The following is a 16,176-nucleotide window of genomic DNA, read 5'->3' on the forward strand; positions in this document are numbered from 1 at the left end:
TCAGTTTTGAATGTCTGGGGTCACCAGAAATGTGTGATGTTAAAATGGAGTCAGGAGCCAAAAAAGGTTGGAACCACTGCTTTGTACACAGACAGGGAGTAATTTTACTTTATACATTATTTGCATTATTTTATAGTGAACCAAATCTTTAAATTTCATCATATGGGATTTCATAAACAATTCATTGGAACGTTCATAGTAACCGGCCTTATTAATAATAGTATGGCTGTTTTTGTAGACGGACTATAGTGTTTACAGTTGTTTTATCTGTCCTTATTAATAATACTTATGGCTTTTTTTTAAAAATAGTATTTACAGTTGTTTTATACGTCCAGCCCCACACCCCCACACAATAGGATATATAAGGAAGTAGAAGTGAACAGTCAATTATATGGAGTGTCTTACTGTTGAGTACATTTCTGGAGTTATACAAGATTACCATTGACTTTGCAGTCTTTCCTTTTATAGATCTAATATGTTGTTTCCATGTTTCCTCTCTAGTTTATAATATTTATAAACCTTATTGATATATCACGTCTTCGATGTATAATGAACATGGATTACTTCCTATAAATTGGCTGATTCCTGCTCTCCGTAAGCGGACCCTTGTGTTGCAGAGTCCTGTTTCTGCCCGGACGGGTTTCGGTGCCGGACAGATTCCGTTGACATTGCTGGAGGAGGAGGAGGGTTGGGGACAGTGTTACCAAACCTAAAAGCTTTTATTGTCTAGGGGAGCCGCATTTTAGTGGCAACCCGCTCCTTAGCTGTAGTGTGGGGACATCTGGGAGTCATGTATCGGCGGCCGCTGCAGTCTGCCGTCAGAAACATTCTGAATGTGACCGCGAACAGAGCTGCCTACGGAAAGGTAACATTAGCTAACATTAGCTTAGCCGCTAATAGGATTTGAGCTAAGTCAACAGGACACATTAACACTGTACTGCAGGGCTGTCAAACTCACTTTAGTTCAGGGGTCACATCCACCCCAGTAGGATCTGCAGTGGGCCGGACCAGTAAAGTAATACCAGTGAAAAAGTAAAATGACATTATGATACTGTTTACATCTACAACGTTTCCTTACAAATCTGAATAACATGAACAACTTGAAACGTCTTAAGAAAAACAAGTGCAGTTTTAACAACATTCTGCCTCAGATTATCAGTTTATCATTTACACATGTGCGTTACAACTCACATTACAATTACAAATACACAAAACACTTAGTACCATGTTGAATATTGAAAAATTGCATTTACTTTTCTCAAGACATTTCAAGTTGTTCATATTTGTTCAGGTTATTCACATTTTTTGTAAAAAGGATAGTTTGTTAATGTAAACATTTTCATGTAATTTTACTTTTTTACACTAAAACAAAGATGAAATCTGCAGTTGTCATTATTTTTTAGGTTATTATGGCAGTATTTTTGTGGTTTGACCCAACTGAGATCTAATTGGTTTGTATGTGTATGTATGGAACCTGAAATAAACTGATTTTTACACTGTTGATTGTTAATATCTTCAGTGTAATTTTTGCATTTCACACATTCATCCTACTGGCCAGATTGGACCCTTTGGTGGGCCGGACTTGGCCCCAGGTTTGACACCAGTGCACTACTGTATGAATGACCTGTAACAGCCATCCTATCTAACTGAATCCACAGCAAGGAATCATGATAATTAAAAAAATAATAATAATAAACTAAATAACATATCAATATGTTGACTTTCTTTGTAGAGTATAAGTTTATTTGTCATATAAATTTGGTTCTGTATCACCAGATGTTTAGATAATGCTAACTTCCTGTGTGAGATGTCTCTAGTTTTTATGTGACCCAGGGCTCTCAAACTCATTTTCTTTCAGGTTCCACATTCAGCCCATTTTGATCTGAAGTGGGTTGGACCAGTAAAATAATAGCATGATAACCTATAAATAATGACAACTCCAAATTTTGGTCATTGTTTTAGTGCAAAAAAAACCCCCATTAAATTATGAAAATACTTACTTTTTACAAACTGCCCCCCCCCCCAAAAAAAACAAAACAAAACAAAACAAAACAAAAAACTGAAAAAACTGAAATTTAAATTAAAAAACTTGAGAAAATTTTGTGCAATTTTAACAATATTATGCCTCAACTTATCATTTCTACATGTGCTTTATGGACTGGAGTTACAAAGACACTAAACACTGAGGAACAGGCAGAAAAGAGTTCAAATTGTGCTTCATTTTCTTTAGACATTTCAGGTTGGTCAGATTTGTTCAGGTTATTCACATTTTATCGTTACAGGATAGTTTGGAAATGTCAGTGTTTCCATAATTTAATGTTATTTTTTGCACTAAAACAAAGAATTTTTTTTTTTTAAAATTTGTAGTATTTATAGGCATAGTGTAATATTATTGTTCTCACATCAAAGCAAGAAGAAAATCTGCAGTCCTTCTTTTTTGTCGGTTCTTCTGCTGTTATTATTTGACTGTAGATCATATTGGTCTGTGTGTGGAACCAACACTAAAATGAGTTCCACAGCCTGGACTGTGGAATTTTGCACTTTGTAAATTCATCCCACGACGGGCTGGATTGGAACCTTTGGCACGCCACATTTGGCCCCCGGGACGCATGTTTGACACGCCAGATGTAACCAATGTTGTGCCGAATTCTGCTCCCTGCCGAAAACTGTAACCCCATCATGTAGTTTTTGGCAGTATCTGTTTTATTTATATTTTGTATGTTGTGAATCTAAGATTTAACTTCGGAAACTTTTATATACATTACAGTTTGCACATTCTTTAATATTAAACAGATAAAAAAAACCATAACTGCAATATCTTACAATATTATTCATTACTTGCTACATGGCTATGATGACGTTAAGAGGCTGACTAATTCATAATTAATTTCGTACCCTTCAGTCAGAAAGGAGAAAAATTAACGAGCCAGGGTGAGCAGGGAGCATTTCTCAGCAAATTGTGACGGTGAATTTGGTGCACATTGTCCTCTTCATGGCTGACTTCAGAAGGGGGAGCAGTTTTCGGCAGGGAGTAGAATTCGGCACAACAACCAAGACTGTTACTGATCTAAAGGAACACGCTGACCTGGTTCAGTTTTCCTCCAATCACATCACAGCAGTGAAGGTATTTGACTATATTCTACATAAATGTGCCATTTTTACCAAGTACTGTTGAAATATCCGGCATCATATATTATTGAACTTCACATAATTACTTTTATCTTTATCCTCCTCAGACCCAGCTATGGGTTTTCTGTCCACATTTGAGGACAAGAGTTTCACAACTTTAGACAAAAAAAAGAAAAGACAACTGTCCACCACAAAGGACATTCCATAAAAATTTTAAAAACTGCATCTGAAAAAATGGTTGCATCATGATGTCTCTAATATAGGCACTTATAGGGATGTAACGATTACCGGTATAACGATAAACTGTGGTAAAATCGCAGACAGTTAGTATTACCGTTTAAATTCTAATTCTCATGATAACTGTCTTTGATTACCGCACTTTTAGGGAAAAACCGCCCATGTAAAGATCTGCTTTTATGCCAAATATTTGAGTATAGTTTGAATTTATTACAATTTTAATTTTCTATACCTAATATTCAGAACCAGTATTCACTTTTAAAGTCTTTGAAAAGGTTCGTTAAGCATCTGTGTATTATTTATGCAATAAATTATATACATTTTTCAAATCGGATTTTTTTTTGTGTGTGTGTTTTTTGTCCTTTTATGTTTTTATAGTAGGTTAAAGTGAAAAAATAATAGACAGATGATATAGATGAAGTTGTGCTGAAAAAACAGATCCCAAACATGGGTATAGTAAACATTTGTTTATATAATATATAAAGGCAAAATCAAAAGGACTGAAAAACGGACAAAATAGGCTCAGACCACTAAGGGTTAATATTGGAATGTTTCTGAAACATTTGAACATTTTGAGCACAATTTCAATAATACTGCGATAATAATGATAACTATTATAATTTTGGTCACAATAACCGTGATATGAGATTTTCATATAGTTACATCCCTAGGCACTTATTTAATAAAAAACAAAAAAAGCTGGTACTTTGCTGACATTTCCTGGGTCTTAGGAGGATAAGAAAACTAATCAGATATTCTTTCTTATTGCAAAAATTGAAGGGTTAAATGTAGGTAAGAATGTGTGTGTCTTGGCCTGACTGAGAGCATTATGGTGTTACATGTCAGTCTATGGCACAGGTGTCAAACATGTGGTCCAGGGGCCAGATCCAGCCTGCCAAAGGGTCCAGTCCTACCCCTGGGATGAATTTGTGAAATGCAAAAATTACACTGAAGATATTAACAGTCAAGGATGTTCAAATCAAATTGGGTTAATTGAATCTAAAGTGGGTCAGACCAGTAAAATACTATCATAATAACCTATAAATAATGAAAAAGGCAAATTTTTCTCTTTGTTTTAGTGTAAAAAATGTATATTACACAAAAATGTTTACATTTACAGACTAGCCTTTTACAAAAAATGTGAATAACCTGAAATGTCTTAATAAAAGTATGTAGAATTGTACCAATAGTCTGCCTGTTTCTAAATGTTGTGTGTATTTGTAGATCCACTGTGATCTGTACGTTGTGATGCACATACATAAATGATAAACTGATAAACTAATATTGTCAAAATTGTGTTTAATTTTCTTAAGAATTTTCAGGTTGATCAGATTTGTCCATGTTGTGTTCAAGCACAGTTCATTGATGTAAACATTTTCATTACGGAATTGGACTTTTTTCACTCAAAAACAGAAAAAAACTTTGAAGTTGACATTATTTATAATTTTATCCTATTTATATTATTTTACTGGTGTGGCCCAATTGATATCATATTAGGCTGTATGTGGAACTGAACTAAAATGAGTTTGACATCCCTGGTCTAGAGTGATAATGTGACTGGTAAGTACAAACAAACAAACAAACAAATAAATAAATGTTGCTGTATATGTGTAAAAGCTGCTTGAAAAATGATAGAACAACACAGTTCAATCTGTTATGCAACACTGCTGTGCGCAGGAAAGTTCTGACAGTCCGCTGGTAATGACACTGTACACCTGTTTTATCCTGAATTTATATTAATGTCCTGAAGGAAAGAGCCCAGGACACATCTGGCTACCAAAAAGTCCATTTGTGCCAAACTAATGTAACATACAAGCAGCTGTTAAACATCCCCATATTCACTCCAGTTGAGTTTATGTGTGTGTGTTTTCTTGGTTTTCAGTTACATGTCATCTGTCTTGTGTTTATGTTTTGATGAGCCAAAGGCAGGTTTCCATTCAATATATTCTGGTGGAAAATACAGTTCAGTTCTGTTCACTCTACATGCAAAGACCAAGCAAGTATTTATTTATTAGCTGCCTGACTAGAAAAGCTGAAAATGCTCAAATGATGCTGCTTCAAAGAATCTGTTCTTTATTAACATGGTTTATAAACAACAGAGGTGATCACCCTGTTGGTTATGAAGGCATAAAGTACTTGAATACATGGATAAATGATAAGTTTTAATCCTCTGTTTTATATATTTCATACTTCCATATTCACTCTGGTGAGCAAATGAGGATGATGCAGCTGAAAGGGTTGTCATGCTGGATACTGGACAAATAAAAATACTTGTTATTTTAAAGCAGAGGTGTCAAACATGTGGCCCGGGGGCCAAATCCAGCCCGCCAAAGGGTCCAGTCTGGCCCTGGGGATGAATTTGTGAAATGCAAAAATTACACTGAAGATATGAACGTTGATCATTTTAGTTCAGGTTCCACATTCAGACCAATTCAATCTCAGGTGGGTCATAATAACATATAAATACTCACAACTCCAAATGTTTCTCTTTGTAAATGTAAATGTTTTCATGTATTTACAATAAAACAAAGTATAATAATGCAAAAATATCTGAATAACCTGAACAAATATGAACAACCTGAAATGTCTTAAGAAAAGTAAGTACAATTTTAATAATAATATTCCACCTGTTACAAAATGTTTTGTGTGTTTGTAGATCCACTGTGATCTGTAAGTGGTAATGTACATGTGGAAATGATAAACGGAGGCAGAATAGTGTTAAAATTACACATTTTTTCAGTTTGTTCATATTATTCACATTGAAAGGATAGTTTGTAGATGCAAACCTTTTCATAGTGTAATTTATTAATATATATATATATATATATATATATATATATATATATATATATATATATTAATATAATTTTTTCTCTTAAACATGGAGAAAAGTTTGGAGTTGACATTATATATATATTGTTATATTATTATGTTACTGGTTCGGCCCACTGCAGATCAAATTTAGCCAAATGTGGAACTGAACTAAAATGAGTTTGACAGCCCTGATTTAAGGTAAAAAGAAAAGAAGATATGGTAAAAGTATTTCAGGAGAATGTGGTTCTTGTAGTTTGACTTAATTCTCACATATTAATGTCACAGATTTGACAGAACACAGAAACACAAACACACTACGCACATATACTGAAACCGATCGAGCACTACCTTCATTTTATTATCTCTGCCAAGGAGCGACAAAGGTTATGGTTTCATCTGGGTTTGTCTGTTTGTTTTTCTGTCTGTGTGCAAGATAACTCAGAAAGTTCTGGACGGATTTGGATGAAATTTTCAGGAAATGTTGATACTGACACAAAGAACAAATGATTAAATTTTGGTGGTGATGGGGGGGGGCTGACCTGCCTTGGTGGAGGTCTGCGCTCTCTGAGTGCTTCTGTAGTTATTGATTTAAAGTGAATCCTGACTGAATAAGCCTCATATTTCCTCTGTTCTTCTCATGTGTTCTCTCTCTATCCTTCAGGTGTTAGAGGAAGCCAGTTTTGCCAGAGCTTTAGCAGCTTACCCACTGGCCACAGTCTCCTCTAACTGTCTGACACCATGCCGGACACTGCACAGCAGCCCACAGGTAACACACACAAACACACACGCACACACACACAATAAAGCCTGGTTTATTCTTACCGTGTCAGCGAGCTCTGTGTGGCTTCATATGGCCAATTGATGTCACTTTCACAGCCACGCCCCTTCGTGCGGCTCATCTTAAGTGGAAACTTTCCGCTTCGCGCACCTCAGTAAATTAGTAAGAGACGCGCGGACAACATGGCCGACATTCAGGAGCTCCTGGTGGTAGAAGTACAGACGCTGGGATGGGAGGTCACAGCGGGACCACCGCCACAGCCGAGTGGAGAACGATTCATACAGTCGGCAAAGAGGAGGAATGGGCAAAAAAAAAACCTGGAAAAACACTGGGGACAGATATGTGAAAGCAAAAAAGACCACCACGGATTCTGAGAGAGTTGAGCTGGCTCTGGAATTTTATTAAACACAGGGAAACAGACACACATTTCCCTCCAAGCTAGTTTCCTCTTCATCGAGAAGATGCATGAGAGTCGCCATGTTTGGTTTGTTATGGCAATTTTCTTCTTCTCTAGTTTTTTACTGTGATAGACGTGTGTGTGGCACACTGCCCCCTGCAGTTTGAGAATAGACGCCGCCTGGAGGATAAAAGCACCACGCGGACTCTCGTGCCGACTCCCTGCATCTATTTTCCACACATCACGTTCATGCAGCAAACATAAACCAGCCTTAAGGCTTTCACAGATATTACATAATCACCTGAATGACACTTCTTGAGCTGAGTGTGGTTATTTTATGTATTCGTTAGTGCTATTTACATTAAAACAACAGAATGAAACAAAGGTCAGGGTGAACTGATTGTCTTGTTCATTATTAAAATGAATGAGAACATTTTAAAGAGGTTTGATTTTCATTTTCTAGAAGAGTCTTGTTTTTTCCGATTCTCAGGCTGGATGTGGTCAGTGTTTGTTTCTAAAAAGCGACTCAAATAAGTGCTTGAGTGTTCTTGTGGTTTTCAGCTCTGAGAATGAAATCCAATTACCACTACTAGTGCTCTAAAATGAACAGATCAGGACATGACTAACAGTGGGTTTAGCTAAATATGAGCCCGTTAAAGGTCCCGTATTATGCAAATCTCACTTTGTGAAAGTTTTCTTATAGTAGTGTGTGTTGCAGTAGCCTCATTATGAGGTTCGAATTTGAAAACTGTCCGTTTCCTCCCTGCCTTGCTACACCACATTTTGTGAAAATGCCTGCTCAAACGGCCGAGTTTGAGTTGGGTCCGCTTATGATGACATAAGCGGATTTAACTCCTCCCCCTGACTGTGCCCCCACCCTGGCAAAGCGAGCCCCGCCCTGGCAAAGTACCTCTTGGACAACAAACATGGCGAAGGCAAGACACGCAAGTTGTGGTGTTGTTGGCTGCACACACCAACACCATAGTTTATTTTTGCTCCCCACTTCCAAGCCTCTCCGTAAAAAGTGGCTGGATTCTATCTTTGATGGTCATGTACCAAACAACATTCCCAAACTCTTGTATGTGTGTGCCCGGCATTTCACGGACGACTGTTTTTTTAACATGGGCCCATACAGCTGCGGCTTAGCACAAAGACTCCGAATCAAGAAGGACGCAGTACCAACGCTTCGTGACCCAAGTACAATTGTGGGAGATGGAAGTTCTGATCATTTTTTTGTATCTTTACTGCATAACCCTACATTACGGATAAGCTGGTGGTTGTTGATGTGTACGTCTAACGTTAGCATGGCAGCTAACATAGCTCGGTTACTGCTGCTAACGTTTGCGTCCCCGTTAACATGCAAGAGCTGATAATATCAAGAGACATTCAACAGAACTACTGTGAACACGGGCCTTTTGTGGTTGGCATCAGTATAGTTAGCATCAGGCTTGTTAGCAGCTGCCTGCATTAGTGGCGGCAGGCGTCTTTCCGTGTCAGGTCCACGAACCCGACACAACACCGCCGTTTTCCGTCGGGGCTCAGTCACGCCTCAAGGCAAAGAAAGCCAGTGTTTGGAAAGACATTCTGTCTGAGACATGTGTATGATGGCTTCACCGTCAACATTAGCGCATAGTACCGCTAGCGTAAGCCGCGTCCTCTCCCAGAGAGGGGAGGGGGAGTGGGCGTGGACAGATGCGTTCATTTGCATACCCGGAAGCAGGCCCAGAAACAGACTGTTCTGAGGAGGGCTGGTGAGAGGGACTTTTTCGACCGCTGAAACTCCAAAAAAAGGATGATTTTGGGGCGAACAAACTTAAATACTATGTTTTTGGGCTTCTGAGACCTATATGACGTGACTGAAAAATAGCATAATACGGGACCTTTAAGATCCAGCAGAACACTGTCCTTACTGCTGCAGTGGTTTTAATAGTTACACACATCTGTGATCTAAAGGTCAGCTGGGGTAAATGGTGACAGTAATAAGACTGTCAACTCATGACGACAACATGCAGCTGAGAATAGGTCAGTCTATTCCTTCAGTCAGCAGCTACACTCACCAGTAAAGGCCACAGTGTCCAGGTGTGTGGACTCACTGCCGTCTGAGCGCTCATATATGTGTGTGTGTGAAACTCTGCAGCTTCTGCTGATGGAATACAGTAGATACAGTGTGTACTAGGACAGGGGTCTGCAGCCTGTGGCTCTTTAGCCTCTCCCTATGGCTCCCCTTGTCAAAAAAACATAAGGAGCATTTTGAAATGAACTGAATGAACCACTACTTTTTAATATTCTTAGAGGTCTAAATCAAGTCTAACATTGTCCATCTGCAAAAATGTGCAGGCTATACACAGAATAAAATGTTTTGACAGCATATAAACCAAAATGTATGTCACACTACCTTATTTTTGTGTCAAATTTAATACAAGATACTCAGTTTGCATTTGTTAGTAGTTTGGCTGTTTAAAAGTCAGCCCATATACATGAAAGTGGAGCTTTTTATCTATTATACAATGCAATTTTGTTTGGATATAGTGTACATCATTAGAAAACTGTACTAATCTTGAATGTTTTCTTTATTGTAGTTGTATAATTTCATAAATGCACCAAACATTGCATTATTGTAGTGGAAATACAAAGTTAAATAGTTAAATAACAAACAAATCACAAACAGGCTACAGGAGAACAGCCCCCTCATGGTAAAATGTAGATGTGTTTAAGTATTTCTTTTTTTTAATGGCTCCGGTCACATTTTTTCTTCTTTTTTGAGTGAAAAATGGTTCTTTTGATTGAAAAGCTTGCAGATCCCTGTACTAGGAGAATATTAACCCTCAAAGACCCAAATGACTACGGGCAACCTGAATCATCTACTGATCTAAAACAATTAATGACTTCTCTTTCTTTTTTTTTTGTGAACTTAGTTTTTATTAGATTTTCTCTTTTTTCAGTGCAGTATAATGTATACATTCAAGTACAGTTCAGTTAGTTTCTTTTCCCCTACACAGCTGCAAATGTATTCTCACAAACCTCCACAAGCAACACAGGATGAAAATTAGAGAAAACAATAGCAATTATAGCAAACAAACAATGTTCACTTCCCAAACAAAGGCTGTAGATATAAATCTGCATCAGAGGCAGAATGACAACACCTTGATAAACGACGTGGAGTATTGCATCACCAATAAATATTGTAGCAGCAAAGGTAACATGTGTTCCCATCTTTTAGTAAATGTGGTTTTGTGAAGCCTGAGCAGGTATGTGATCTGCTCCATCTGCTAAATATCCCAAACTTTTTGAATCCATGTATTACATGAGGGAGGTTCTGGTTTCATCCAACTGATGGTTCTAGACTTTAAGGCAGCGGTGAATCATAAATTCAAAAAGTATTTATCTGCCCTTGTATCCAGACCTTCAGGTATTACTCCTAGAACTGCCACTGTGAAGTTTAGTGGGACGTTCTATTTAAAAACCTCCTTCAGGGCGTTGAAAACCTCCCTCCAAAACACACTTAACTGAGGACAAAGCCAAAATATGTGAGTGTGATCAGCTCTATGGGCTCTGCAGTCCCTCCAGCATCAACTGGGATGAATTAACGACTTCTAAACCACTAAACCTATCAATACATTGAAATAATTCAATGTTGTCTTTTAATGGTCATCAGATATGACCATATTTGGACGTTCAGAGGCTCCATAGTTACCGTGGAAACACCGTCATCTTCTATAACATTGATTCACCAGTAAAACCCTTGAAGTTGGATCAATGACAGTGGATGGACACACTTGTTTTTTATGTTCAGTTATTGATATTTTTGCTGAAAGTCAGTTTTTCTTCAGTTTTGTTCTGTCCTCAGTTTCTTATATAATGACGCTCAAAGTCGAGCTTTTGTGAACATCTACATCGGTGTTTTTCAACCATGGGGTCGGGACCCCACGTGGGGTCACCTGGAATTCAAATGGGGTCGCCTGAAATTTCTAGTAATTGATAAAAAATAAAATAAAAACTTATTAATAAAAAAATATGGTGAGTTGAGAGAGACAATCCCAATCCATAAAAGACATGACAAACTCTGAACCTGAGACTGAAACACTGTGGTTCTGTTTCTTTCAAATGCTCATTGTGGTCAGTTTCAGATGCTGCAGCTCTTTCATAATTCATAGTTTGAGTTCTTGTTTGTTCAGTATTAATTTGCAGCCTTTGGACTGACTGTGCAAAATTCTCCCTTTGTGCAGTAATCTACAACTGGCTTTTCTGCCTCCGTCCACAATAATATATATTATATAGACTAAATGTTGTGTAAAATTAACATTTATTTGAAACATAGTATAGCAAACTATTACATGATCAAAAACAAATTAATTTTAGCAAAAAAAAAAAAAAAAAGTCTCAGTTTTGAATGTCTGGGGTCGCCAGAAATTTGTGATGTTAAAATGGAGTCATGAGCCTAAAAAGGTTGGACCCACTGTTCTACGTGATAGTAAATTAAACATAGGAAAATACCTGATTTTCACTGAAAAAATGCAAATACAGAGGATAATATTACAATAAATGGTGCTAAATGATGATGAAATTCTTTATTTAGTCATCATGTAATACAACCACCATCAACAGCACAAACATGACCAACAGTTTAGTGACTTCTTTAACATTTACCATTATCAATAGCATGCATATCAGTTGATGTTTTGTTTTTGAATTTTCTTACTATCTCAATTATATCAGTTTCATCAGTTCCATGAAGGAACATAGTATTGCTGTTACCGTTTAATGAGATTATCAAACAAATGTTGTTTATCCTCAGACACAGTAATTTTACTGGCCAAAGTACAACCAACACCGACTAAATAATTGTTGAACTCTTCAGTAATGTTTTTTTTTTTTTTTAATCTGTCTATTGTATCACCTGAGCCATTTAGGAAATAACTTGGCTATTCTGATTTGTTGTGTGTATTTTGAATGATATGATTGATTACTTTTCTTTTCTTTTTTTTTTTTTTTTAAATTAAATTCTCTTTTTACTGAAAGAATTCAGATTTTTTTTTTCACACACTAAATAAACAAATAAATACACAAACTATACACATCCAGAGAGTGGGTGTAAAAAAAAAAACAACAAAAAAAACCAAGAACATTTACAGCAGCTTGTCATGGTCCTGGCATACAGGATCTCAAAGTAAAGAATCCATATATAAATAAAGATAAATAAAAACACAAACACATATTTCCTTCAGAGGATTTTGGCTTCATATTCATACATTCATCTCACCCATGCCTCCTAGTGTTGCACAAAAAAAATCCATCTTCAAATTTACAGTAAAGGTTATTCTTTCCATCCTATAAATTCCCATGGTTGACTGATTACTTTACAAGTGGAAATCACTTCAGAAAGGTTAAATATAGAGAATAATTCAATTGGGAACTGTGACAGTGGTAGCTCTGGGTGTATATGGGTTCAACTGCTTTTACTAACAGCTGTGTTCCTTTCTTTCGTTGCCCTTTTTCCTGTATTTTGCTTATTTGTCGTTATGTTTTGCCTGACTCCTGTTGTCATCATTCCCTTGTGTTCGTGTGTCTTGTCTTTCAGCTGAGTCATGTGAAGCAGACGCCTCAGCACACGGAGGAGGAAGTCGGGGCTTTCACTAAGCTCATTGAGGCGATGGGCTTCACTGGACCCCTCAAATACAACAAATGGGTGAGTCATAGAGAGACCAGGGGAGGGAATGGAAGGGTTTGAATGACAAAGGACAGAGTTAATGAGGTTAAAGTCATATGATTATGGAGATGAAGCTGGACAGCATAGACGATTAGGGCTGTGTATCACCAAGAATGTGGCGATGTGATACAAATCACAATACTAGGACCACGATACGATATATCACGATATATCCCAATACTGTTAAGGGATGTTAAGAGATTATTTCCTGGAAAAATTGAATTATACCAGAAATATGCACAAATACTGAACATATTTTTATTTGTTCAGAACACATTTTAATACGATATCACAAAACTTTCCTCTGTAAAAAGTAACATTTTTTACATCCATCCATCCATCCATCCATTTTCTTCCGCTTTATCCGGGGCCAGGTCGCGGGGGTAACAGTCTAAGCAGGGATGCCCAGACTTCCCTCTCCCCAGACTCCTCCTCCAGCTCTTCCAGGGGGACCCTGAGGCGTTCCCAGGCCAGCCGAGAGACATAGTCTCTCCAACGTATCCTGGGTCTTCCCGAGGTCTCCTCCTGGTGGGACACGCCCGGAACACCTCCCAGGGAGGAGTCCAGGAGGCATCCGAAACAGATGCCCGAGCCACCTCAGCTGGCCCCTCTCGACGCGGAGGAGCAACAACTCTACTCCGAGCTCCTCCCTGGTGACTGAGCTCCTCACCCTATCCCTAAGGGTGCGCCCAGCCACCCTGCGGAGGAAACTCATTTCGACCACTTGTATCCGGGATCTTGTCCTTTCGGTCCTGACCCAAAGCTCATGACCATAGGTGAGGGTAGGAACGTAGATTGACCGGTAAATCGAGAGCTTTGCCTCTCGGCTCAGCTCCTTCTTCACCACAACCAACCGGTACAGCGACCGCATCACTGCAGACGCTGCACCGATCCGTCTGTCAATCTCACGCTCCATCCTTCCCTCACTCGTGAACAAGACCCCGAGATACTTGAACTCCTCCACCTGGGGGCAAAGACTACCCACTGACCCGGAGAGGGCAGACCACCTTTTTCCGGTCGAGAACCATGGCCTCGGATTTGGAGGTGCTGATCCTCATCCCGCTCGCTTCACAGTCGGCTGCAAACCACCCCAGGGCACGCTGAAGGTCCAGGTTTGATGAGGCCAACAGGACAACGTCATCTGCGAAAAGCAGAGATGAAATCTTATGGTCCCCAAACCGGACCCCCTCTGGCCCCTGGCTGCGCCTAGAAATTCTGTCCATAAAAATTATGAACAGAACTGGTGACAAAGGGCAGCCCTGCTGGAGTCCCACATGCACCTGGAACAGGTCTGACTTACTGCCGGCAATGTTAACCAGGCTCCTGCTTCAGTCATACAAGGACCGTACTGCCCTTAGCAAAGGGCCCCGGACCCCATACTCCCGAAGCACCCCCCACAGGATACCACGAGGGACACGGTCAAACGCCTTCTCCAGATCCACAAAACACATGTGGACTGGTTGGGCGAACTCCCATGAGCCCTCGAGTACCTAATGGAGAGTATAGAGCTGGTCCAGTGTTCCGCGACCGGGACGAAAACCGCATTGTTCCCCCTGGATCCGAGGTTCGACTATCGGTCGGATCCTCCTCTCCAGTACCCTGGAATAGACTTTGCCCGGGAGGCTGAGGAGTGTGATCCCCCTGTGGTTGGAGCACATCCTCCGGTCCCCCTTCTTAAAAAGGGGGACCACCACCCCGGTCTGCCAATCCAGAGGTACTGTCCCCGACTGCCACACGATGTTACAGAGACGTGTCAACCAAGACAGTCCCTGCACATCCAGAGACTTAAGGTACTCAGGGCGAATCTCATCCACCCCCGGTGCCCTGCCACTGAGGAGCTGTCCAACCATCTCGGTGACTTCAGCTTGATTGATGGACAAGTCCACCTCTGAGACCTCAGCCTCTGCTTCCTCCATGGAAGACGTGACAGTGGGATTGAGGAGATCCTTGAAGTATGCCTTCCACCGTCCGACAACATCCCCAGTCGAGGTCAGCAGCTCCCCACTTCCACTGTAAACAGTGTTGGTGGTGCACGGCTTTCCCCTTCTGAGGCGCCGGATGGTTTGCCAGAATTTCCTCGAGGCTGACCGATAGTCCTCCTCCATGGCCTCCCCAAACTCCACCCAGACCCGAGTTTTGCCTCCACCACCACTCGGGCTGCAGCATGCTTGGCCTTCGGGTACTCATCAGCTGCCTCGGGTGTCCCACGGGCCAACAAGGCTCGATGAGACTCCTTCTTCAGCTTGACGGCATCCCTTACTTCCCGGGGTCCACCACCGGGTTCGGTGATTGCCGCCACGACAGGCACCGGAGACCTTGCGACCACAGCTCCGAGCAGCCACTTCAACAATGGAGGCGGAGAACATGGTCCACTCGGACTCAATGTCCCCAGCCTCCCCCGGGATCTGGGAGAAGCTCTCCCGGAGGTGGGAGTTGAAGACCGCACTGACATCGGGCTCTGCCAGACGTTCCCAACAGACCCTCACAACACGTTTGGGCCTGCCGAGTCGGTCCGGTTTCCTCCCTCGCCAGCGGATCCAACTCACCACCAGGTGGTGATCGGTTGACAGCTCTGCCCCTCTCTTCACCCGAGTGTCCAAACCACGCGGTCGGAGGTCTGATGATACGACAATGAAGTCGATCATCGACCTCCGGCCTGGGGTGTCCTGGTGCCAAGTGCACTTATGGACATCCCTGTGTTCGAACATGGTGTTCGTTATGGACAAACTGTGACTAGCACAGAAGTCCAATAACAAAACACCACTCGGGTTCAGATCAGGGAGGCCGTTCCTCCCCATCACCCCCCTCCAGGTCTCACTGTCGTTTCCCACGTGGGCATTGAAGTCACCCAGGAGAACAATGGAGTCCCTAGTCGGAGCACCATCCAGCACTCCTCCCAGGGACTCCAAGAAGGCCGGGTACTCTGCACTGCTGTTCGGCCCGTAGGCCGAAACAACAGTGAGGCACCTGTCCCCGACCCGAAGGCGTAGGGACGCGACCCTCTTGTTCACCGGGGTGAACTCCAACACATGGCGGCTGAGCTGAGGGGCTATGAGCAAGCCTACACCAGCCCGCCGCCTCTCACCGCGGGCAACGCCAGAGAAGTGGAGAGTC

General features: G+C 40.8%; 1 protein-coding gene across 1 annotated transcript in view; it reads left to right on the top strand.

The window, feature by feature from the left end:
- The first annotated feature begins 636 nt into the window (after positions 1-636).
- The window catches only part of LOC115416093 (ubiquinol-cytochrome-c reductase complex assembly factor 1-like), a 53,023-nt gene continuing 37,483 nt past the window's right edge, over positions 637-16,176 (top strand). The window contains exons 1-3 of the mRNA XM_030129800.1: positions 637-865; positions 6,842-6,946; positions 12,934-13,041. Coding sequence (XP_029985660.1) covers positions 791-865; positions 6,842-6,946; positions 12,934-13,041 — 288 coding nt within the window. The 5' untranslated portion in view covers positions 637-790. The remainder of the gene's footprint in view (positions 866-6,841; positions 6,947-12,933; positions 13,042-16,176) is intronic.

This window comes from Sphaeramia orbicularis, unplaced genomic scaffold (genome assembly GCF_902148855.1).
Source record: "Sphaeramia orbicularis unplaced genomic scaffold, fSphaOr1.1, whole genome shotgun sequence".
Taxonomy (NCBI): Eukaryota; Metazoa; Chordata; class Actinopteri; order Kurtiformes; family Apogonidae; genus Sphaeramia; species Sphaeramia orbicularis.